Source organism: Panthera onca, chromosome C1, assembly GCF_046562875.1.
Source record: "Panthera onca isolate mPanOnc1 chromosome C1, mPanOnc1 haplotype 2, whole genome shotgun sequence".
NCBI lineage: Eukaryota > Metazoa > Chordata > Mammalia > Carnivora > Felidae > Panthera > Panthera onca.
Genome location: NC_138346.1, coordinates 163,946,785 through 163,974,213, shown reverse-complemented (window position 1 = coordinate 163,974,213; position 27,429 = coordinate 163,946,785). Strand labels below are relative to the sequence as shown.

At 34.8% G+C, this 27,429-nt stretch overlaps 1 protein-coding gene across 7 annotated transcripts in view; it reads left to right on the top strand.

Annotated features, from left to right (window-relative positions):
• LRRC7 (leucine rich repeat containing 7) overlaps positions 1 to 27,429 on the top strand; it is a 561,274-nt gene that overhangs the window by 172,890 nt on the left and 360,955 nt on the right. For all 7 annotated transcript variants that reach the window (XM_078451792.2, XM_078451793.2, XM_078451796.2 and 4 more), the window contains one exon: positions 22,250 to 22,452. In XM_078451792.2, coding sequence (XP_078307918.1) covers positions 22,250 to 22,452 — 203 coding nt within the window. The remainder of the gene's footprint in view (positions 1 to 22,249; positions 22,453 to 27,429) is intronic.

Sequence of the window (27,429 nt, the reverse complement as noted above, 5' to 3'; positions counted from 1 at the left end):
GTATATATATATATATATATATATATATACATATATATGTATATACACACATACTATTTCTTCTTTATCTATTTATCTATCAATGGACACTTGGGCTGCTTCCATAATTTGCCTATTGTAAATAATGTTGAAGTAAACATAGGTGTGAATATATTCTTTAAAATTAGTGTTTTTGTATTCTTTGGGTAAATATTTAATAGTTCACTTGCTGGATCATAGGGTAGTTCCATTTTTAACTTTTTGAGGAATCTCCATACTGCTTTCCAGAGTGGCTGCACCAGTTTGCATTCCCATCAACAGTACAGGAAGGTTCCCCTTTCCCTGCATCTCTGTTGTTTCCTGTGTTGTTCAATGTATCCATTCTGACAGGTGTGAGGTGATAACACATTGTGGTTTTGATTTTTATTTCTTTGATGATGAGTGATATTGAGCATCTTTTCATGTGTCTATTGGCCATCTGAATGTCTTCTTTGGAAAAATTTTTTATTCATGTCTTCTGCCCATTTCTTCACAAGATTATTTGTTTTTGGAGTGTTGAGTTTGAGAAGTTATTTCTATATTTTGGATACTAACCCTTTATCAGATGTATCATTTGCAAATATCTTCTCCCATTCTGAAGGCTACCTTTTAGCTTTATTGATTGTTTTCTTCACTGTGCAGAAGCTTTTCATTTTGATGAAGTCCCAATAGTTCATTTTTGCTTTTACTTCCCTTGTCTCTGAAGATGTGTCTAGTAAGAAGTTGTTATGACTGAGGTCAAAAGAGGTTGCTGTCTGTGTTCCTCTCTAGGATTATTATGGTTCTGTGTCTCACATTTAAGTCTTTTATCCATTATGAATTTATTTTTGTGTATGTTGTAAGAAAGTGACCCAATTTCATTCTTTTGCATGAAGCTGTACCGTTTTCCCAGCATCATTCATTGAAGAGACTTTCTTTTTCCTATTGCATATTATTGCCTCTTCTGCCGAAGATTAATTGACCATAATCATGGATTTGTTTCTGAGCTTTCTATCTTGTTCTGTTGATCTATTTTTGTGCCAATACTATACTGTTTCCATTACTAGAACTTTGTAGTAGAACTTGAAATCTCAAGTGTCATACCTCCAGCTTTGTTTTTCTTTTTCAAGATTGTTTTGGTTATTTGGGTTCTTTTGTGGTTCCATCCAAATTTTAAGATTATTTATTCTATTTATATGAAAATTACTGTTGGTATTTTAATAGGGATTGATTTAAATCTGTAGATTGCTTTGGATATTATGGACATTTTCACAGTATTTGTTCTTCCATTCCATGAGCATAGAATATCTTTCTATTTGTTTGTGTTGACTTCAGTTTCTTTCATCAATGTTTTATAGTTTTCAGAGTATAGGTCTTTCATCTCTTTGGTTAAGTTTATTGTTAGGTATTTTATTCTCTTTGGTACAGTTGTAAAGGGGATTGATTTCTTAATTTCTTTCTGTTGCTTTATTATTAGTGTATAAAAATGCCACAGATTTCTGTACCTTCACTTTGTATTCTCCAGCCTTACTGAATTTATTTATCAATTCTAGTAGTTTTTTGGTGGTCTCCTTAAGGTTTTCTACATAGAGTATCATGTCATCTGCAAATGGTGAAAAGTTTTCCTTCTAACCTTGCCAATTAGGTTGTCTTTTATTCCTTTTCTGTCTGATTGCTGGGATGAGAACTTCCAGTACTATGTTGAATAAACGTTGTGAAACTCCATATTCAACTCTTTTTCCTGAGGTTAGGGGGAAAAACTCTCAGTTTTTCACCATGGAGTACGATGTTAGCTGTAGGTTTTTCATATGTGGCCTTTATTATGTTGAGGTATGTTCCCTCTAAACCTACTTTGTTGCATGTTTTTATCATGAATGGGTGTTGTACTTTATTAAATGTTTTTTTTTTGCATTTATTGAAATGATCCTAAGGATTTTATCCTTTCTCTTGCTGATGTGATGTATCATTTTTATTTATTTGTGAATACTGTACCACCCTTGCATCCCAGGAACAAACTCCACTTGATTGTGGTGAATAATTTTTTAAATATATTGTTGGATTTGGTTTGTTGATATTTTTTTTTAATTAATTAATTTATTTTTGAGAGAGAGAGAGCAGAAGTGCAGAAGGGGCAGAGAGAGAGGGAGAGACATAATCCCAAGCAGGCTCTATGCTGTTAACATGAGTCTTGACTCACACTCAATTTCATGAACCATGAAATCATGACCTGAGCTGAAATCAAGAGTCAGATGCTTAACCGACTGAGCCACGCAGGCACTCCTGGTTTGCTGATATTTTGTTGAGGATTTTTGCATTTATGTTCATCAGAGATATTAGCCTGTAGTTCTCTTTTGTTTGCAGTCCTTTATCTGGTTTTTGTGTCAGGTTAATGCTGGCCTCATAGAATGAATTTAGAAGATTTCCTTCCTCTTCTATTTTTTTGAATAGTTTGTGAAGAACAGGTATTCCATTTTCCTTTAATGTTTGGTAGAATTCACCTGTGAAGCCATCTCATCCTGAACTTTTGTTTGTTGGGAGTTTTTGGTTATTGATTCAATTTCATTGCTGGTAATCAGTCTGTTCAGATTTTCTTTTTCTTCCTGATTCAGCTTTGGAATATTATATGTTTCTGGGAATTTATTCATTTCTTCTAGGTTGTCCAATATTTTGGCATATAATTTGTCATAATAGTCTTTTATAATGCTTTGTGTATCTGTGGTGTCAGCTGTTATTTCTCCTCTTTCATTTCTAATTTTACTAAGTCCTCTCTCACTTTTTCTCTCTCTCTCTCTTTTTTTTTTTTTTTTTGATGATTCTAGCTAAAGGTTTATCAATTTCTTTGATCTTTTCAAAAAACCAGCTCCTGGTTTCATTGTTCTTTTTTATTGCTTTTTAAATTTTTGTTTCATTTATTTTTGCTCTAATCTTCATTATTTCCTTCCTTCTGCTAGTTTTTTGTTTTGTTTATTCTTAACTCTTCTAGCTCCTTTAGATGTAAGATTAGTTGTTTATTCAATATTTTTTCTTCCTTCTTGAAGTAGTCCTGTATTGCTATAAACTTCCCTCTTAGAACTTTTACTGCATCCCAAAGATTTGTACCACTGTGTTTTTCTTTTCACTTGTTTCTTTGTACTTTTTTTTAATTTCCTCTTTGATTTCTTGTTTGATGCATTCAATGTTTAGTAGCATGTTAACCTCCATGTATTTGTGCTCTTTCCAGATTTTTTCTTGTGGTTGATTTCTGGTTTCATAATGTTGTAGTCACAAAAGATATATAGAATGATTTTATTTTTTAAAAATTTATTGAGACTTGTTTTGTAGCCTAATATGTGATCTATTCTGGAGAATGTTCCATATGCACTTAGAAATAATGCATATTCTGGTGTTTTAGGATGAGCTGAAATGTAAACTTTTAAGAAGAAAAAAATAATTATTGAGGTAATATGGCTGTATATATTTACTCTATTTCTATTTAAAAGTGGAAAATGTCTAAAATATATGATTACCTGCTCTTTAGTTTCTATACTCTGCCCAATTATATCTATTATAATCTTTACAAAACATACCACAATACTCATGATAACTGTGAGACAAGCAGAAAAAAAAATAATTATTCTAAATATATCCCCTTTACTATGGGGAAAATATTTTTAAAAATATAAATGAAATGTTTATTCTAAGAAGATAAAAAGATTACTTTAATAACCACGTATATTCATTTATCTCAGTGTCCAGCTTTTTCCCTGCTCTGAGCTCTACATGCTCTTAACCTCAGCATACACATACAAACACACAAACATGATGCATATAAATTCATTTAATGAGTTCCTTTCTAATATTATTAAAAACTAAGACGATGTTCCAGGAGAATAATGACATTATGTTACTTTTTTGCTTTAGATTACAGTTGGCCCTTGGTTCTTAGCCTGTCTAGGAAGACTGTTGTTGCTACTTACTGAGAAATTAGGTGCATTTTTTCTCCATTGATGCTTATCTCTGTACCTTGTTTTGTTCTACATATATCTAGAAAATGCGACATAGAAAGAAAACTTGTTCTGACAGCATTTATATGTTTATCTCACTATAATTGGCAGAGCTAGGTTGCGCTCTAACTGGGTTCATGAAACAAAGGAAAAACAGAATTTATATTACTATAAAAATTATTTGCTCTGTGGCATCCTGTATCAGTAAGAAAAATAAGTATTCTTGATTTAAAGTTTGATGCAAAATTTCAAGGTCAATCAACATAAGTGCTATCAAGAGGCATTTCCATTTGAAAGGATCCATCTATGACAGTGGAGAACAAAATCTTATAATTTTTCCCCATTTATTCACATTATTGTATATAACACTTACATGAAACACAATCAAACGAAGGATTAAATTCTATTACCTCTCACCTATAAGGATGCATCCTTTGTATGGTCATTTATGTTGTTCTCTTGGACACACCTACTCAAAAACTATGACCAATATTAAACCTACAAAAATATCTGGATTATTCACACACCGAGACTGAGACTAACTGATGAAAAATAAAATGTTTCCTATTTGAAGCCACTGAGTTAAGTCCATTCAGCAAACTGATTTTATAAGCACAAAGAAGGAGGAAACAAAGAAAAGGATTGAAAACACTTCAAATTATACTTTCCTCTATCAAACTTACCATGACTGAAAATAAACTAACATATATTATTCAAGGGAATAGATATTCATATATAATATTCTGGGCAGTAGCAATTGGGCAGTTTTATAATATTTATCAAGAAGGACAAAAGCGTTTAAATCCTTCTCACCTAGTAAATGCACAAGAACTTGTATTTGAAATTGTTTATCAAGGTATTAGTTATAATTGGAGAAAATGGCAAACATATAAATTTAAAGCATAGAAGAAAGATTGGTCACATAAATTGGTAGACATATTCACAACAGAATATTTCATCATCTTCAAAAAGTATGTTTCTAGGAATGTTTAACGATATGAGAAAATGTTTACAGTATAATGCTAAGTAGAAAAGTACAACACAGAACAATATATTTAATTTTAATGATATGCATGTGTGTTGCATGTTTGTGCCTGTGTGTATGTGTCTGTATGCATGTACCTAGAGTACAACATTAAGTGAATGATAGAAAATACTCCACTATGTTTATAGTGCTTTATATCTGCATAAGAATGTGGTGAATTTTCTTTTATTACACTTTTCTATATTTTCTAAGTTCTTAATAATAAATATGTATCACTTTTATATTCTGGAGAAAATAAATGAGATTTTAAGTAGCAATATTTTGATTGAACTGAACTATGTGCCCACCATGTCTAAACAACTCTTCTCTCATTATTCTTATTTTTTTCTCTGCCAGTACAATAATGTTCATTAGAAAAGTATCCTTCAGATGTATTTCACATGATCTGGTGGTTAATAGCGTACTTTCATGTCATAGACTCCAGATCTAGAGTTCTTTCTTGTCCAGCAAGAGAGCGGATGCAGGGTTGAAATGTGAGAGAGGCTAATGTCCAGGAAGAGACAAGAGCCCTGAGTATGGGTGCTTGCTCCATTCTTATTACGATCAGAAGGCTTACAAGTGTGATGGACATGCACAAAGAGAAAATGAAACCATGAACATTAACTCATGGGCATGGAGGAAAGGGGGTTTTGAAGATACGTGGTGTTAGGGATTTGGGTCAATACAAAACAAAAGTCTGGAGCTCGGTGGAAGGTTGTTTACAGCAGATGTAAGGCACCACCTCTGTTTACCTAAACTAGCCTAGGAGACATGAAAGACAGAGCATGCTACCTCAGGGTCAACAAGGCACCTTTCCTTTGCTAGTTAACTCCCCTCTGGGCAACTTCTCCCTGCTGTGGTCTATAGCCCTGTTTACCTGTTTACCTATTTTGGTCCTTCCTTCCTGTGAAAGCAGCTTTGTGCTATTGTACTAAATTGGGGCCATTTCCTCCCTGAATACCTAATCTTGTCTATGTCATTTTTGATGCTTTCATCCTGAGGCTTTTCTATTCTATGTCTTTGTCCTATACTGGGGACTTTGCCCTGTTTACCTAATCTTATTTACCCAAACTTGGGTGTGTTCATCCTGTGGCTTTCTAATTCTTTATACTTTGTTAGCCCATCAGTGCAGTGCAATTCCCAAGCTTATTCTCCACACTTTCAAGGTAACATAATTTCTATTTTTATTCTCTTTCAAGTGTTCTTTAATTTACTTCCATTATCAGTTTAGGATGTACATATTGACATATAGTGCTATCTCTTTTCTATTAGAACTGTTCCTTCTAAACAAGATATGCCCATCATTTTTGCATGATAACTACCATATCCATTTTTCAAGACACTTCTGAAATCTTTATTTAAGTCTTTGGGTTAAATTTTTATGTTAGAGTAGTTTATTATAGTCACTATGTGTATTCATGAAAAACACTGACAGTCATTTCTTTTCCAGGATGTTTATTTCTGACAATGAGGAGGTAACCTATCCATTTTGTTCTTTCTGCTATGTCACACATAGCAGAGTGTCTAATTTTATACTTTTGTTGGGCAATTTTGTCTGTAACTGAAACTGAAGTTTTAAATTTACTTCAAACAGTTGGTGAATTTAAGGCAAAACAAAAGTTCCATCTTTGCCTGTCTTCATTAATCTGTACAAAAGAGAATTTCACATTGCATGTCTATCTTGGATTAGGAGAACAACATCAAAAACAAAGGACAGAGCTTATAGTCTAATTAAGAACTCACACTACCATGGAGTGCCTGGGTGGCTCAGTTGGTTAAACGTCTGACTCTTGATTTCAGCTCAGATCAAGCCCCGCATTGAGCTCCATGCTACCAGTGCAGAGCCTGCTTGAGATTTTCCCTCTCTCTCTCTCTCTGTACCTCCCTGGCTCATAGGTGAGTGCACTCTCTCTCCCTTAAGATAAATAAATAAACTTAAAAAAAATAAAAAGAAGGAACTCACACTACTTCAGGACACTGACAAGAAAACAATTGTAAATAAGTCTTTGCCATATTGGGCCCTTAGTTTTATAGACGCTGGTTAAGGGCCACCTAACTTTTGAATGGAAGCTGATAAAGAGGGTTGAGTTAGTTTGTTAGGGCTGCTATAACAAAGACCACCAACTAGATAGCTCAGACACTAGAAATTCTTTGTCTCATAATTCTGAAGGCTAGAAATCCTAAATCAAAGCATTGTTAGTATTGATTCCTTTGGAAGACTGTGATGGATGGATCTGTTCCAGAACTGTCTCCTTGGCTTATAGATGGATGTCTTCTCCACGTCTTTTCACATCTTCTCTCTGTGCGCATCTCTCTTTACATGTCTTCTTTTCTTTTTTTAATGTTTATTTTTGAGAGAGAGAGAGAGAGAGCGAGAGAGCGAGCATGAGTTGGGTAGGGACAGAGAGAGGGAGAGGCAGAATCCGAAGCAGTCTCCAGGCTCTGAGCTGTCAGTACAGAGCCTGACAGGGCCCAAACTCATGAACTATGAGATCATGACCTGAGCCACTTAACTGACTGAGCCACCCAAGCACCCCCAACATGTCTTCTTTTTATAAGAATGCCATTTATATTAGAGTGGGGTCCCATCCTACTCTGTTATGACCCCATATGAGCTAGTTACACCTGCAACAACCCTATTTTCAAATTCTGAGATACGGTAAGTTAGAACTTCAACACATGAATTTTAGGAGGCTATAATTCAACTATAACAGGGATAGTAGAGGAAATTTTTCTACAAGGATAATCCCTGAGTCTAGTTAAAAACAGTAAGGAAGAGTATTCCAAAAGAGATGATCAAGAAAGATAGTTCAGGAGAACAAGAAATACAAAGGCACAAAAGCATGGAATACAAGGCAAAAGTGTGGTTTGCTAGGGAGACTGTAGTCTTGGCAGAGGCTTATATTCTGCGCTTCGAAAAATAGGGTTGATAGTGAAGGTAGCAGGGAGCTGTGAAGAATTTTACATGTGTTTAGATTTGAATTTTAGAAATGTTTACTCTGGTAGCACTGTGATCTTTGTGAAGTACACTCTGTCCACCAAAAGGACCCCATTATTTAGGTGTGCTCTTTTCATCCCAAGAGCTCTCCTACCTTTTTAAAGCTTTTTCCAATCCTCTTTGCAAAACGGTTTTTCCTGGTTTCATTCTCTTAATTCTTTCAAATTCTGTTGCCTTTTACCATTTCCTAAGCACTATAATTCAGTAAGAATTTAAGCAAACAACAAAAATTCTATATGTAGCATTTGTTACTTACAAAATGAATAAAGATAAGCATTTAAATACTGAAGATGCTTTAATTTGTTATGTGAAATTGTACTTTTACTCATATCAGACACTAACAATGAAAACCATCTCAGAATTATTACAAAGTAGTTCCTTTTAAAATGAGTCCTTTTAAAGTTGAGCCTGGGTGGTTCAATCAGTTAAGCATCTGACTCAATTTCAGCTTAGGTCATGATCTCATAGTTTGTGATTTTGAGCCCCGCATCAGTCTCTGCGTTGATACCACAGGTCCTGCTTGGGACTCTCTGTCTCCCTCTCTCTGCCCCTCCCCCATTCATTCATTCTCTCTCTCTCCCCCCCCCCCCCAAAATAAGTAAATAAACATTTTTAAAATATGAGCCTCTGATTCTGCCATGGTAACTTTCATGAACATTTCATTTAACAATTATTAAATCTCTAAGTGTATTATGACATGCCTTTAACTTCCTAGCAGAAAGCTTCTTAAATTAATTTTTCTTTTATTTTAACTCTTTTTTCAGCCTGAAGGTGACATCAAGTAGGCTTATATGTTTCATAATCTCTTAAAATCTTTCCAATTATAAAGTAGCTGCCTAGATTTATACCCAAAGCAACTTAATTGATTAAAAGACCATCACTACAAGCTCTGTTTATTTAGTTGTTTCAAAATGGCAACATTTGCTCTAACCTAAAGGCACAAGTACCACCATCATCAGCATTAATTAAAATATTAATAAACATAGACAGTTTTAGAAGTTATCTATAGTTATGATTGAAGAATGAATATAAAGCAGCATGAAATACCATTTAAAAATCCTTTGTTCAATCTGCTTATGTCAGATTGAAAGCATAGGATTTAAAAATCCTTTGTTCAGTCTGCTTATGTCAGATTGAAAGCATAGGTCTTTTATCATGTCTTGTGAAAGGCACTATATTGACATTGTGTCAACATCACAAAAGGCAAGGAATCCCTGAGATGAGAGAACTACATGGAAAATACTTTCTTAATAGCTTCTACTAAAGCTCCTACTCAAGAAAGTATGAAATGTTTCACATAAAAGGACTTTTTACAAAAATAAATATTGATCATCATATAACTATATTTTCATTAAATAAAATATTTGACCAGGACACCTGGGTGGCTTAGTCTGTTCAGTATCCAACTCTTGAATTTGGCTAGTCATGATCTCCAAATTTCTTTCATGGGTTCAAGCCTTGCACTGGGCTCCATGCTGACAGTGCAGAGTCTGCTTAGAATTCCCTCTCCCTCTCTCTTTGCTCCTTCCCTGCTCATGCTCACTGTAAATAAATAAATAAATCTAAAAGAAAATAAAATATTTGATTAAACTACATCTAAATATACTATACATATCTCTAGCTCTTCAATAAATCCTGCTGAATAACTGATCTTTTCCTAGTAACTCAGCCATCATTAAGAACATAAACCATTGTCTTATACCACAGTATAAAAATATCTCAGGAGATAGCAGAGTATAAAACCATCATCTGAGTAGCTTATTCAAGGATGAGATAAGTGATTAGGCTAAACTTCCAAGCAAACTTAAGTTTCTAGTAATTAAATAGCTTACATCTGACTACTTCCAGGCTACTACCTTATTCTGTATCTCTGTCTAAACAAGCCTTCAGAAACTATTTCAGAAACATTATTTTAGGTTTTCACCTTATTAAAGTTAGATCCTTGAAAGTGTCCTAGTGGTTTGTAATTGGTTTCTTCGTGCTACTCTTGGCTGAGGTTCACAACTTGCCTGAGAGCAATATTCTTCAAAAAATATAACTGTAACAGTTTTTTTAAAAAGAATTAGAACTTTTTCCTGAACTTGAGCTATTTTTAATCTAATCTTGAATTTTGTTCTCTACTGTCTTCTATAGCTATATTTTCACCTTTAAGTAAATCAGCAGATAAAAATTCTAAGACAGGATGTATGGACAGAAAAAGAAGTATTAAAATATTGTTATTAATCTATGTGGTACAATAAGGAGAAATTTTGAGTAAGTATATGCCATTACTTATTACAAATCTTCTCTCAAGAGATTTTTTTTCCAGATTGATTCTATAATCCTTAGGTTGATGTTCTTTAGGGTAGTTAGTGTTATGATGACAATATAAATGATGAGGAGAAGGAAGACAAGGAAAGCAGCATTAGTGATAGTCTAGAATATTTAGACAAGACTTTGTAAAGAAGAATTTAAGCTTCCATAAGTGATCCAGACTCAAGTGGATTTTTTCTAACAGCACATACTGTGACCAGTAGGTGAGAAAATAGAGTGAAAAAAAAAATATTCCATTTATTATTCCAAGAAGTTCCATTCCACAGAGTTTTGTAACATCTGGTACTGTGATGTTTTAAGACCTGCAAACCAATTATAATAGCCAACAAAAGAAATCACTCAATATGATTTATAAATATTTAAGGGTTTTATCATAGATTGGTTGGATGAGTATAGAAGAAGAAAATGAATAAGAGACATTAGGTATTAGGAGTGGTGCAAGCTAGAGCATAGAACTGGAAAAATATGTTCCTAGAAGTAAAATGGATGAAAAATTAGGTTGAAGATAGCTTGAATGCCAAGCTAAAGAAATTTGTAGACTAGCCTTTCCTAAAATGTGTGCTTCAGAGCACTAATTCTTTTCAAAAATATTTATTTATGTATTTATTTATTTATTCATTTATTTATTTAATGGTTTATTTTTTTTTAAGTTTATTTATTTTGAGAGACAGAGAGAGCAGAGGAGGGTCAGAGAGAGAGGGAGAGAGAGAATCCCAGGCAGGCTCCATGCTGTCAGCGTGAAGCCCGAGGCTGGGCTCAAACTCAGAAACCATGAGATCATGACCTGAGCCAAAACCAAGACTTAGACGCTTAACCAACTGAGCCACCCAAGTGTCCCAATTTATTTTTGAGAGAGAAAGAGAGAGAGCGAGAGAGACAGCAAGCACTTGTGCACAAGGGCGGGGAGGGGCAAGAGCACACCTGAAATCATGAACCTTGAGATCAACCTGAGCTGAAATCAAGAGTCAAACACTTAACTGACTGAGCCATACAGACACACCCAGAATACTAATCCCTAATTAGTGTGATGAACTTAAAGTTTTTAGCTTTTAAGTTTTTTTGTAAGTGCCTTGGGCAACACTGCTTTGAATAAAGATAAGCATATTTCTTTATCACAAGACCTCTCTGAGCCCTTAATATGCTAATGTACACTGCTTATTTCTTGGAGGAGAATATAACCCAGGAACATGGGCTGGGACATATTACTGTTAAAAATGTAGACTCAGTGAAGCTTCTAGAACAGGGGAATGGACATCATTTTAGAAAACTAATCAAGATATTTAATGTACATGTCCATATATAAAATGATAACGCATTAATATTTTCTTTTATAGTAATTGTCATAATGTGCAATTATAGATTTATTTGAAAAACTCTTTATTTAATATTCATCTCCCTCACAGTCCAGTGAATTCATTAGAGCAGTGACCAGAGTTATTTTACTCACTGGGTTTTCCTAGCATATAAACCCGTATCTAGCACATAGTAGACATTTAATAAATATTTGTTGAATAAGTGATTGTAGAGGAAAGATATCCGGAAATAGTATACTTTTATTCAGTAGTACTTTCAGCAATACTACTAGGAGATGGCAAGCATCTGAACTAGATTGAGTGCATGGTAAATAAATGAAGGGGAAGATGTAAAATGTTTAATACAGAAGAAAAAAAAGGAGCAATAAAAGATAATGCCAACGTACAGACTTGAGAGAATGAAAACACAATCAAAACAAGAAATCAAGAAAGAGAGCACAGTGTCTGGTACAGAGTAGGAGCTTAGTAAATATTTCCAAATTTTGCATTACACAAGTTGAGTTTTAATTAAAGAGTGAGTGGTAGCTCATTAAGCAGTTAGAAACTAAATCGGGGATAATGGTTTATATTAGAAATCATTCATAGAAACTCTTTGAAGTCTCTTTGAAGTCAGTAGATGAAAATTCCTGGGAAGCCTGTGCAGAGAGAGACAGAGCATTGCCGTTCTTAAAATAAGTAACTTGTCTAAAAGCAGAACTTAGAAATATTTTTAATATGCTCCTTCTCAGTACCAGGCACCATGCTTTCCTTCTTGATTTCTTGTTTTGATTGCTGGCATGATAGCATCAGCATTAAAAACCACAAGGAGGTTTGTCCTAATAACAATTCATTGATCTTCATGAAGATAAACTGGTTTCCTTATGTTGATAGCAAATCAAACCATGTATAACAGTTGCAGGCTTGCAGATATTATAATGATGAAATGAAAACAAACCCATGAAATCTGAGTATTTTTTTAAATATAATTATTTCAACAGTCAAAAAACAAAGAAAGAAGCCTCAGATGTTCCACTTGGAGTCCCAGAATCACCGTGTATCTTGTCTGGATAAGGGGGTTTCAGAGACATACTTAAGGTTAGGTAATGGCTTTAAAGATGTTTCTTGAAGTAGGGCATGGAGAGAGTTTGGCAGGTTTCCATATCCCTGTGGCATACTTAGTAAAGCAAAGAGATTCTCAGTGAATAAATTAGAAACATTTGTCATTTGAAAAATGTAAGACTGTGCCAGCTAATGAGGACAGCCAGAGTATTTATCACAAGTCTTAGAAAGTTTGAACTTTCCTTTGTCCTTTTATCTTTCCAGGTATGGAATATTAGATAAGGATAACAGGGACAAACACGGGCCTTAAAGCCTAGGGAATGCAACGGTATAAGTCCAGGTGTTTTGATACACATATTCTTATTGTTTGAGTCAACTACCACAGGTATAATTCTCAAGTGGTTGAAATTATCTTTCATTTAATCAATAGAGAAGGATTTGAAGAAAGTAGCAAGATAAGTCTTTTTGTTACTTCACCTGTATTAGTCCAGGTTAGCAAGCCCTGCTGTATAAATGCATTTGACTTTGGGAGAGTGCTTGAAAGGGAGACTATTGATTGCACAGTGGTATGGAAGAAGAAAAATCTTCTTTAGCAATTCATATATATATATGTATACATATATGCATATATATATACATATATATATATATATATATATATATGATTGAGTTTTAAATCCCTTTGAAAAAACAAAAAATCTAAGAATTGCTTTTTTTGGATATGTGCTAAGGATCTATGCAAAGGAAGTCAGACTGCTTCTGAGTTAAAGTACAAATATTGGATGTGGAGCTTCTGTGGTATACTGGGCACTGGTTGTGTTTCAGAGAAAAGCAAATATGTGCTTCTGTATATCATGTATGTAACATGTATGTGCTTTCTTGTGTTTTGTGCTCTTCTCAATTCTTGAAACACTTTCTCCATTCTAACTTACTACATTCCCCTTCCTTTGACATTCAAAAAAGTCTTTAATACTGATTGCTAGTTAGGAGAACAATGTTATTTGTACCTGTGTAACAATGATATTGTACCTATGAAATATCCTATGTGTAAATCACTGTCAAGTGTGTGTGTGTGTGTGTGTGTGTGTGTGTGAAAGAGAGAGATAGAATTACTGGTAAATTAATGTCTTAGTAAATTCTTATATGTTAATCTATATACATGACTGCTAATGTAATACATAGTCTGCTAAAGGAAAAAAAAATCAATGGCTTTAGAGTAAGGAGATATGAGATCTAATTTCAGGTATACTAATTATTTTGTGTGTGATATATACATCACAGACTCACTAACTTCAGTTTGTGATTAAAGTATGGAAAATAAGGGGTGCCTGGGTGGCTCAGTTGGTTAAGCGTCCGACTTCAGCTAAGGTCATGATATCACAGTTTGTGGGTTCAAGCCCTGAATCGGGTTCTGTCCTGACAGCTCAGAGCCTGGGGCCTGCTTTGGATTCTGTCTCCCTCTCTCTCTGCCCCTTCCTCACTCGCACTGTGTATGTGTGTGTCTCTCTCTTTTGACAATAAATAAACATTACAAATAAAATAAGGAAAATAACATATGAATACTTATTTCTTGTGAAAAAAACCAAGGTGATAAATTGTAAACTGGTTTGAAAATTTCAAAAACCTGTACAAATAAAAGTCATATAATCATGTTTAGCCCCCAATTTTCATTTAATAGTTAATATTTAAAAAAAATTTTTTAAGGTTTATTTATTTTTGAGAGAGAGAGACAGAGCATGAACCGGGGAGGGGCAGAGAAAGAGAGAGAGAGACACACACACACAGAATCTGAAACAGGCTTCAGCCTCTGAGCTGTCAGCACAGAGCCCAATGCAGGGCTTGAACCCACAAACTGTTAGATCGTGACCTGAGCTGAAGTTGGATGCTTAACTTACTGAGCCACCCAGGCGCCCCATAATAGTAATATTTTTAAAGTACTCTGAACCAGATACTAGACAAGTTACTGGAAATATATTTTGTTGAACAGACTAAACATGGTACCTCTCTTCACAGAGCTTTTAATCTAGTGAACACGATCAATATTGATTAAATTATTAAAGTGTGAGAAAAGGGAATTGCAGCATATAGTTGGAACATATTCTTAGAAGTCATAGCCTACCTTGATGAATAGAGAGAGGCTATTTTCCCTTAATATTATTTTTTTTAAAGGCGAGGGAAATTGTCCTATATAGAGACAGCCTTATTTCTGAAGGCCCTAGCTAAAAAAAAAAAAAAAAAAAAAAAAAAAAAAATTAGTCTTAGTAATGTGAAAGAAATAGTGAATGCAAAGAGCTCAGAAAACAATCAAAAAAGTGGAACCCGGCCAGGCTGCAAGGGGGCTAGGTTTGAGTGTGGAAGGTAGGAGTTAGACCTATAGGACTATATTATTCTTAACAGGCCAGTAAAAATTTTTGACTTTGCCTAGAGGGCAGAGAGGACTCAGTGAAGTATTTGCAACAAGAAGGTGATATAATATTTGTTTTATAAAGGTCACTCCTGCTGTACTGTGGAGGGAGAACAATAGAAAGAGACAAGTATACATGTAAGAGATAATAGTCTGAGCTAGGTTGCTGGGCACCAGAAGTGAAGAAAAATAGGCTTCATTGAAGAAATATGTAGGCTATTTAATCATTACTACTTGGTGATTGTTAGATGTGGAGTGTAGGTACTAGAGGAGTCAAGAACAATGCCAAGGTTTCTATCTTGCAACACTGGGTGAATCGTATTGCTGCTCACAGAGACAGAGAACACAGGAGGGGGAAGAGATTTAGGCAGAACAGTAACTGCTAGCACTTAGTGAATGCTTAAAATCTGAAGACACAATTCTAAGTGCTTTGTATGCACTCTGTTATTTGATGAGGGACTAAACATAGGGATAAAATAATGTGCCTCGTCACACAGCCAGGGAGTTTTGGCTCCAACGTCCAAGCTCTTGACTGTGATGATGGGCTCTATACCTTTCAAGAGCATCATGTCAATTTTGAACATGTTATGTTTGAGATACCCCTAAAATATAAAGTGGAAATGATGAGGGAAATAAGTCTGAATAGATATAAAAAAAAATTTCACAGCCACCTATTGTCAAAGTTAAATGAAGTCAGAGTTGAGAAAGGTGAATGAGATTGTAAAGGGAGAAATCTCTTTACAGTTAGAAGGGTACCAAGCCTGAGGACGTGGGGGCATATCTAATATTATAAATCTCAGGGTTTGTTAGAGAGGATGGCACCTTCTCAAAAGACTTAAACGGAAGAACCGAAGTGGAAGGATAAATGTCAGAAGAGAATGATGTCAAGAGAGCCAAAGGAAGAGAGCATTCCCAAAAGAAGGATGTAGTTCCCTGCCCAGTGCTCCTAATAGGTTAGATAAAAAAGGAAAAAAAAGTATGAAAAGGATTAAAATAAAACTTTATTTTAAACATGGAAGTTAATCCCTCACCATCCTTATTTATCTAGTCTTACAACCCAAATTATTCCATTAAACTAAAAGAAAATTTAAAATACATATACTCACAAGGGCAGAGAAAATAGAAGAGAAGGTATCAGGAAATACAAAATTTCAACAAATTTTGAGATAAAAGTGAAAGAAGATGTAGTTAATATCATCTACATACAAAATACACTAGCTACAATATAAAGTACCAACAAAGGGATATGAAAACTGATTTACTGCATAGACCTCCTTAGAGTCTGGGAGATAGCAAATACCAGGCAAGGAACTGAAGATACTTAGTACTGAAAATAGGAAAATTGACTGAACTACTCTCTATTTAAAGCTACATCACTATGTCCCAGACAGAAGACCAGAATATTCTTTGGCTTACTGCCAGATCATCCTGCAGTGAAACCTATCCTGCATACCAAACTTCCAATTAACTTCTTAGAGCTTCACTCTTCGATACTAAAGGACAGTCACGAATCACCAGATATTTATAGAAAACCCCTATTACAAAAGACACAGATCAAAAGAAACAAACAGAAAAATAGAACTCAGAAATAACATAAGAAGCAGGGGACAAAGACAAAAAGTCTGTAGTTAATATCTTCTGAAAGAAATGAAAACAATATTGCACCCTGAAATACAAACAGGATACTATGTAAAAATAGCATTCAGGAAGCAACAAATAACTTTTGACAGTAAAACTGTGCCATTAGATAAAAGATCATTTAGAAGATAAAGTTGAGAAAAATCTCTCAGAAAATAGAATAATAAGACTAAGACAAAGAAATTACAAAAGAAAAAAAATAAATAATTGAATTACAGGATAAATCTAGGAGATAGGTCTTACATCCAGCTGATGAAGATTGAAGAAAAAGAGAAAATAAAAACAAAGAAGATGATAAAATTAACAATTAAATAATAATAGAAAATTTAACAGAATTAAAAGATAAGTGCTTCCAAAGTGAAAGGGTCTGTCAAGTACCCAGTACAGTGGATTAAAAAACACATCAAAGCACATTATCATGAAATTTCAAAACACTAAGGATAAGATAGAAATCCTAAAATGTTCTCATGGAAGAGAAAGGTGGGTATAAAACAGGATTTTGAATAGTAATGGAACTGGATTTTTGGGCAACAACTTTAAAAGCTGTAAAATAAAAAAGATGTCTTCAAATTTATGAAGGAAAATTACTTCTGACCTGTAAATATATATCCTGTCAAACTTTCAATTGTTTTTGGTGAAGTTAAACCATTTTCAGACATGCAAAGCTCTCAAAAATGTATCTACCTGAGATCCTTTCTCAGAAAGTTACTAGACGTTATGTTCTGCTTTGGAAGTTATATTCCAATAAATCCAGAAAGAAAAAAAGAAACAGGATTCAGAAAATAGAAGACATAACATGAGAAAGAAATGGAAAATTCACAGAATGATAGTGAAGAGACATTTCAGGAAAATATATATATCAGATCTAGAAAAAAACAGACATTCAAGATAGGAACAAGAAAATACAAACAAACATAAAAATAAACAAGAGGATTATTTCAGAGGAAAAAATGACAGATTACACTTATTTGACTATACTAAGTGGAGATAGTCAGAAAATCGAATTAATAAAAGGTACACAGAAAAATCAAGCAAAGGAAAAAATAAGGAAATTAAAAAAAATTAAATTGTGATTGAATTACAATAGTGTATAGTCATAATAAGATAAATCCTACTGATTTGAAACAAAATTTCTGTATTTTTGCTTGGTTAGAATAAAAGTGTGTTGGAATTTATTAGAAGAAAGTTAAACCAGCACATTACATGTTTGAAACCTGCAAGGGGTGGCTGAGTGGCTCAGTCAGTTAAGGGTCTGACTCTTGATTTCGGCTCAGGTCATGATCTCATGGTTTGTGGGATTGAGCCCCACATCAGGCTCAGCACTGAGAATATGGAGTCTGCTTGGATTCTCTCTCTGCCCTTCCCCTAGTCACTGCTCAGGCTCTCTCACTCTCTCACTCTCTCTCAAAATAAATAAACATTAAAAAAAAAAACAGTATTGAAAAATAAAGGAGGAAAACTATAATCAAGTTATTTAGAAATTTAGAATGAAGAAAAGCTAAAAAATTGAAAGTTATTAGATATAGGGAGTATAAATCAGGAATGGAAGCAGTTATGATTAAGAAATAGTCCAGGTAAAGAGATACCAAAGTCATCAAAGGGTGAAGAGGAGTGTTCAAGAGATGGTAAATGAATGGCATGAGGAACAGAGGAAGGATGTTACTGCTAGGTAATAAGACTATCAAAGGAACAGGGGTTTTATAGGATGTGAGAAAAGTAATCATTTTTAGAGAGCAAGGGGGAAAGCAATTCCACTTTCCAGCCCTGAAGTATTTAAGGCATGAGAATGTCAGCATGCTCTACTTTTAAAGGCTTCAAGTGAACCAAGTTTTAGTTGAGACTGAGAGAGCATTCAGTGAAGAGGACAAGGCTCAATGAAGTTTTTGATCATGATATAAGGCACATTCTCCATGTGCACAGGGAATAGAGAAGAGAGAAATTGGGCCAGGGGAAAACTTCGGTACATTGTGGGGATGAGAGAAGGGATACAGAGGATGACCAACAGAGACTCCATTTTGGGGAAGGGAAAGGGAAAGAAGTCTTAGTGAACTGAGTTCCTAAAGTCTTGGTGGACAGTGGATCCTCTGACCAAATGGTTTAGGTTCAGGCCTGAATATTCTTTTTCCTCTTGGTTTATAATAAAAAATTTGCCATGGCAACAGCAGACAAGTATCAAGACATAGTCACATGGTTCAACACAATAGGGTGAGTGCAAGTCACTGGACAACACAGGCAGGGACAATTGATTCCACATTCATCTGTGGGTCAGAGAGGCAGACAAGGGCATATATATACCCTGAGTTAGCTCTATGACAGTACAGCTGGGTGGTTGGTGTGAGTACTAGTGACTCAAATTAAAAATCTGGGAATCTTTCAAGTCCTCTCCATCCCTCCCTCCACAGTCTCCCCTTCCATCTCTCATTTAATGTATCACCAACACATTGGATTCTGTTTCCAAAATGTCTTCCTAATCCATCACTTCTCTCTATCCTTGCTTTCATTCTCATAGTCTAAGCCATCATCACTTACCTTTATAACTGTAATAACTTCAACAAACATTTACTAGGTGCCTAATATGTGTCAGATATTTACTAGATGCATTTACTGGCTGCTTAATATGTGCTAAAGCCCAGGTAGAGACATGGAAGGCACCAACTGACAATCAGGGATTTCAAGTGTCAAGTAAAATAACAGTTACAAAACTTTCTGATTCAGATTCCTAGAAATGTAAGATGTAGGAGTTCAAGAGATAGAAAGTAATGAAGAAGAAAGGTCATTTTTTACTAAAAGGCAACCAACAGAATGGGAAAAGATATTTGCAAATGACATATCGGACAAAGGACTAGTATCCAAAAGCTATAAAGAGCTCACCAAACTCCACACCCAAAAAACAAATAATCCAGTGAAGAAATGGGCAGAAAGCATGAATAGACACTTCTCTAAAGAAGACATCCAGATGGCCAACAGGCACATGAAAAGATGCTCAACGTCGCTCCTCATCAGGGAAATAAAAATCAAAACCACACTCAGATATCACCTCACGCCAGTCAGAGTGGCCAAAATGAACAAATCAGGAGACTATAGATGCTGGCGAGGATGTGGAGAAATGGGAACCCTCTTGCACTGTTGGTGGGAATGCAAACTGGTGCAGCCACTCTGGAAAACAGTGTGGAGGTTCCTCAAAAAGTTAAAAATAGACCTACCCTATGACCCAGCAGTAGCACTGCTAGGAATTTACCCAAGGGATACAGGAATACTGATGCATAGGGGCACTTGTACCCCAATGTTTATAGGAGCACTCTCAACCATAGCTAAATTATGGAAAGAGCCTAAATGTCCATCAACTGATGAATGGATAAAGAAATTGTGGTTTATATACACAATGGAGTACTACGTGGCAATGAGAAAGAATGAAATATGGCCCTTTGTAGCAACGTCGATGGAACTGGACAGTGTGATGCTAAGTGAAATAAGCCATACAGAGAAAGACAGATACCATATGTTTTCACTCTTATGTGGATCCTGAGAAACTTAACAGAAACCCATGGGGGAGGGGAAGGAAAAAAAAAAAAAAAAGAGGTTAGAGTGGGAGAGAGCCAAAGCATAGGAGACTGTTAAAAACTGAGAACAAACTGAGGGTTGATGGGGGGTGGGAGGGAGGGTAGGGTGGGTGATGGGTATTGAGGAGGGCACCTTTTGGGATGAGCACTGGGTGTTGTATGGAAACCAATTTGACAATAAATTTCATATATTGGGAAAAAAAAAGAAAGGTCATTTTTTTTTAATGTTTGTAGTTGGCCTTCTACACAATACCAAAGGCAGATAACCATCTGTAAATTCTAACTCATAAACCTGTCCCCTAAATTTCATTTTATTAATTTCATAAGTTAAAACTTGGGCTGAATGTCCAACATCTCCTAAATGTTTTCTACTCATTTTCCTCCAAATAGGATTTAACGTGAGCAATTTAAAAAGCAAAATTCTGGGGCACCTGGGTGATTGTTGGCTAAGTGTCCAACTTTGGCTCAGGTCATGATCTCACAGTTCGTGAGTTTGAGCCCCACATTGGACTCTGTGCCCACAGGGCAGAGTCTGCTTGGGATTCTCTCTCTCCCTCTCTCTCTCTGCCTCTCTCTCTCTGTCTCTCAAAATAAATAAATAAAATAAATAAAAAGCAAAATTCTATATTGTTTTTATAAACTATCACTACTTTCTAGCAATAAACTTATGCTGGTAAGTCAAATAAATGAACCAAAATTTGCATGTTTCAAGTTAATGTTCATTTAGTATTACTCTGCAGCTGGCAAACTGTACTGTGTCTGTGAATTCAAAGATGAGTAAGACAAGAACTTCTCCTCAGAGAACTCACCTAGTGGGGAAATAGAACATGTAATTGGGAAGAAATATGATTAGTGCTCTGAGAACTCAGAGGAAGACTGTAATCATTCTTCCTGGAGAGACACTCACAGAGATAGTGACCTTTTAGTCAGAATGAGAAGTGCTTCAAGCAAATTATCCATAGCTGATAGTGGTTGGGCGGGAGGGAGGGGGGTCCTAAATATATTCATTTATTCATTCATGAATTCATTTGTTTATTCTACATTTATTATCGAATAAATTCATCTACCATATGTCAAGCATCAAGACAAATACAAAACAAATAAAACACTGTTCTACTCTCAAGAGACTTACATTCTAGAAGAATGACATGAAAGTTAATAAATTTGATAAAGTGTTATAATGGCATGTTATAAATGGCACAGGCCTGTGCAAGATTTTATGGCATTTGGCCAGTTTAATCTAGACAAAGATGTTACAGGAATTCCTGCCATGATTGTAACCTGTTTTCTCCCAGTGAAATCATAGGATTCATAAAGCTAGGTTCTCATTCTGAAGCAAATAACCAATCTAACTCTAATCTGTAGTTCCAGTACAATAAAAGCTTCATGAAAACAGGGACTTTGTTCAATTTATCACTCTATCCCACTAACTAACTACATCAATGCCTGGAACATAGTGGTTATTTAATAAATGTATGTTCACTAATGGAATGAATTTGTGGGTAAGAAAGAGGTTATCATAAACCTTAGGAATGAAACTTGAATATTTTGGTGGAAATGGAAAAAATATAGTTTTTTTCAACAAATTACAGATGTTTGTGTTCTATAGTGTAATATGCATAAAATTGAAAAATACAGATTCGTGTGTCAAATGAGAATGTAAGTATGGTGATTGCATTGCACAGAGTCAGGATTGTGTTCTGACTAGATTCTGCTATTCCAAAGCTGTGTGATGATGGGAAATCTCTTAACTTCTGTGAATTCCATCTCTTTGTCGTTAAATGGGAATAAAACCTATAGCTTACATACCATAAAGGGCTGTTCAAGTGTTAATAATATAATGTGCACTTTCTATATAAATTTTAAAGCATCACATAATTATGAAATTTATACTAAAAGTAAATTTCTAAGGCTTTAAATATTACAGGAATTCCCTTCAAAGGTAGACAACTAAGCAGATTGTTTTTCTCTTTTTCTCTAGTGCAGTGCCTGGAGATGACCACCAAACGGAAAATCATCGGCCGACTGGTGCCGTGCCGATGTTTCCGAGGTGAAGAAGAAATCATCTCAGTTTTAGACTACTCCCACTGCAGCCTTCAGCAGGTGCCAAAGGAGGTCTTTAACTTTGAGCGGACATTAGAGGAGCTTTATCTAGATGCCAATCAAATTGAAGAACTACCTAAGGTAATTTTTGACAAAACCTAAAGTATATATACTGTAAATGAGTATTTCATAATTTCAAAGACTTCACTAATGATGTTAGCTATAGCCTTCTATCTGGAAAATTGACAAATTGTTCAAACTGATATAACTTTCCCCAATATTCTTTTTAATACCACTCCATTTGTCATTTCACGTGATATGCTTATAACCAATTGAACTCCATGGAAATCATCATTTTATGAATTATGCATTTAGATCAATATTGGTGCATTGAGATCAATAATTAGGTTTGGAAAAGAAAGGAAAAACATGACACTCCATTCTAGAACTATAATTTATATGTTGTATATTAAGGTAACATTGTTTCAAAACTTTGAATTGTATGTTCTAAGTCTAGGAAATACTTTTACACACACACACACGCGCACACACACACACACACACACACACACACACACACTACTATTATGAAAACCATGCTGTTGTTTCCGGAATTTTGAATCTTTGATTATTATAGACATTACTGGATTTATATGACATACAAGTATAAGCACAGTGTAGCTAAAAATTTTAACTAATATCAAACTTTGTGCACACACACATAAATACACATTGCCATTATGACATTATGCTATGCAAAGAAAATGTCCTTGTTCTCTACCACAGAAAAGATTGGATGATAAGAGAGTAGCTAACGCAGACCAAAACCGCACAGCAGAGAGTTTCAAAATCTAAATCATTGTATGTTAATGATCATCTAAATAAGTGACTCATATTAAGTAGTTGGTATGGCATTTATCTGTGAAGGATTTACACCATGGCTCAAAGGGAAACAAAAAAATGTCTTGCAATACATTTCCATTGCTTATGCTTAAAAAATGCATATTAAATACCTAGAAACCAGAAAAAGAACCATCCATAATAAAAGCTAGCTTCATTATCAAATTCTGAGAATAATGTGCTGATCAAAACAAATTATGATTAGTTGTTTCCACTTAGGATTATGAATTATGGTATTTATATAATACTTCAGAGACAGGAACTATTTAATGTGTACTTCAAAACCAAAATACTTCATTTTTGACAATCAAAGTATATAGCGTCGTCTTGGATCTTTGGTCAGGAGGTGTGGGTCAGTCCTAAAGGAAGTTTTAACTATATAGATTAGCAAGTACATGCGCATCAAATAGAGACTGGCATGAGCTGAGCTTTTTCTCCCAAAGAATATGAACTTCTTGAGAACAGAGATGGCACCTTATTCATTTTTGCCTCCCTGTACAGGAGCATGCATGGTGACTTTCACATAATGGATATTCAATCTCTTTGTGGTTGCCGCTAGGTAAAACAATGCAGAGAACTTTGTGTATTACAGAACTTGATTAGCAAAACTGTGTAAGGTTTAAATGATTCATAAATGTGACATTTAGCTTGAATTTAGAAAAATAAGTACAAGTGTTTTTTTAGAGTGGGCTAATATAAAATTGCCAGATTAAGTAAAGGACATCCCATGAAATTTGAATTTTTAACTAAAAATCAGAAAATTTGTGGTATAATTATGCTCTAAATATTGCATTTGATATACAAAAAAAGGATTATTTATCTTGGCATCCTGTATTTTTATTTGTTAAATCTTGACACCCCTAAGCCAACTAGTTATTTAAAATCATTTTCTAGATCCATGCAACAGTTTCCATAAGACAAATAGTAAAAGCATGGTTTACTTTTTTTTAAGTTTATTTATTTTGAGAAGGGGGGGGGGGGAGAGGCAGAGAGAAAGAGGGAGAGAGAGAATCCCAAGCAGGCTCCAGGGCTTGAACTCACAAACCGTGAGATCATGACCTGAGCTGAAGTCAGATGTTTCTCCTACTGAGCCACCCAGGTGCCCCAAAACATGGTTTATTAATCAAGCAAGTATTTATTTAGTGTCTATACTTATTACACAGTGTTTGAGGCTATAGGGGGATACAAGAGACATAAATCTCAATCCTTACTCCTAAGGATCTAACAACCTAGTTACAGAGAAAACTGAAGCATTAGAAGCAAAAGCATGATAGCGTGTAATCAGAGCCAAGGAGCCAAATACCGTGGTAGAGGAGTTTCATCCTTGCAGGTGGAGTGAGAGGCCTTGACCAAAAGGTATAGATGCAAAAATTGAGATGGCATATATGGAGAGGGAGACGAGAGTAACAGCAGAACTGTGATGAGTCTAGAGCTGCAGTTACATGTGAGGGAGTGCCAACAATATGTAGGTAGAAGAGAGAGAGCAGGGAAGACCCAGATTAGGAAAGGTCTTGAGAGTTGCACAGCATTGTTTGACTTGATGCATTAGGCAGATAATGTCACTGGAGAGCTTATATATCAGGTAAGTAACTAGGAGCCTAAGTGAGCTTGGATTAACAATACATATAAATTGCGTGGCTAAGTTGATTAAGTGTCTGGCTTTTGATTTTGGCTCAGGTCATGATCTTACAGTTCATGAGTTCGAGCCCCACATTGGGCTCTGCAGCCAATGGTGCAGAGCCTGCTTGGGATTCTCTCTCTCTTTCCCTCTGTCTCTGCCACTTACCCTCTTGTGCTCTTTCTCTCTCAAGATAAATAAATAAACAAAAAATAATAATACAAGTGAACCAAAGGCTCAATATAATTCCCCAGTGTATTGAATTGAGGAAAAATTGTTGGTATGCTTTATATATTTCAAATATTTTTCACATAATCTCTCAAGGTTTCTTTGAGTTTCCAAATTCAAAGTTGTTGCTAAAATAGTCCTGTGTTACTTTCTTCTAATGTATTTGATATTGAGATATGTTCTAAATTATCTGACATTGAGATATGATCATAATAGTACATGGATATATTTGTGCATATTAGAAAAATAAGAAGTTAAGAAATAAAAACCCTCTCTTTCTGAGAAGAGCAAGAAAGTCCTTATTTGTTCTTAGGTCTCATTGGCCTTAACTGTGTTACATGTTCATTGCTGATCCAATCCCTTTGCTGTGAAATCCACTATGGCAAGAAAAATGAGATTACTTTGATTGAGTTAAACAATGATGAGCCACCTCTGTGGATTTGTGATTGCTGGCTGAAACACAAAGCAAAAAGGGAAGGGATGCAAGGACTCTAGGGAGATTACCACAATGCACACTTCAAACAAAATGTTATGCAGTCATTGCTTCGTGAGGAAAAGTTGCTGTTAATCAGACAATTTACAAAGTTTTTAAGGATTTGTAAACAAAGTATTGAGTCTCTAGGGAGTTTAATCTTCAAAGTTAAATGAAATGAAACCCTATTTGTCTGCCATCTTATTTTATTGTTTTCTTTGTGTTTCCTTGGCATTGTTACCATGGCGACTTCAAATTTGTTGAGTAAATGAGATAGCTATTTGCATTTTTGATTTTACATTATGGTAAGAATTACCTTTTGCAAATGTTTAATTTTTTTTCTTTCTGATATTTTATACTGAGAATTTTCTAGCTGGCCAAGAATTTCTATTGTAAGATGTTATACAACAGGTATAGAACAGTGTCAATGTTAATGACATTAGAAAAAAATAAGTCAAAACTGTCAGAAAAGATGCAAAAATAGAAGTGAAAGAACAGGAAGTTTTTTGATTAAGAATAGTTCAATCTGTGTTACTTAATTTTCTGTAGTAAAACGTAAAAATACAAAATGACATGTCTTTCACACAGTGATAGAAAACCCACACAGCTTATAATTTAGTACTGTTTTGCTTGCTATTTTGAACCAGGAACTTAAAATTATAGACAGAGTGATAGACCATAACAGGTGTATATTATATACAAAATAGTATGGGAAGGCAAAAGTAAAAAAAAAAAAAAAAACAATAAAGAGAAAAACTGCTGAGAAACTTCTTGAAACTGAAGGAGAACTCTAAAAAAGAAAATAATAATTTTGGAAAAGTTAATATGTGACCAAAATTGAAAGATATAGAGAGTGATTTTGGTAGGTGAGGTCAAGTTAACCATATATAAAAGAGGATGGAACTAAATCTGAAGCACCCTACCTACAAAATTGTCTTCATATTAAAACTTACAACCTACTCTTGAAATATTTTACAGGTTAAGAACCTGACCTTTGGACCCAGACAAACCTGGGATTAGATCGTAGCACTGCTTTTTGGTTGAGAAGATACTTTATTTTCTGGGAGTCTCAGTTTCATCTTTAGCAAAAATGGGAAAATAATAGAGGTTACTAGTAGTGAGATAGATGACAGATAACAGGTAGATAAATAGATGAGTATTGGTGAGATAATGTATGTGGAATACCTTGAATAGAAAAATATTCAATAATCGGTATTCATTATTCTCCTCTCACAGATGAAGGAAAATTCCCATGTTAATTACCCTGAGTAAAAGAAAAGTAAGATTTTGTAACATCTCAAGGTAGTTCTGGGCATTGGCTCTCTAACAAACATTGTTGTGGCATGACTTTATCTCTGCCTGAAAGTTACAAAGACAGCTTCTAGGAAAACAATTCCCTGACTACAATGGGTGATAGGTTTTTGACTCTACCAGCTGCACCAGCAGGTTTGTGATAACATCACTGTTTTCCCAGAAAATTTCTTTGATTCACAGAATCACAATGTTGTATTATTTTTAAGTAGGTGCAACCTTGGAGATTATTTTATTTAGCCCTCAATTATTACTAATAAGCAAATCCAGGCCAGGAAAGTTAATTAACTTCTCTTAGCCCACATAGGATGTTAGATTCCTGTCGAAAACTATTACCATATACTGTGTATTCATTAGGGTAGAATAGGTTATGCTGCAGTAACAGCAAGTCAAAAGTTCAGTGCACAAATGAACAAAAGTTTTTCTTGGTGTCCAGTGAGTGTTGGAAGGAAGCACTGCCCTTTAGGTATCCACAGTCAACTAGTCTAACTTTCCACCCAGTGCAGAAATGTTAACTTTTTGTTGCTCTTGCAACACTCATCCAACCTCTTCATGAACATTTCTATTAGTGAAAGAAATCATTAAATTA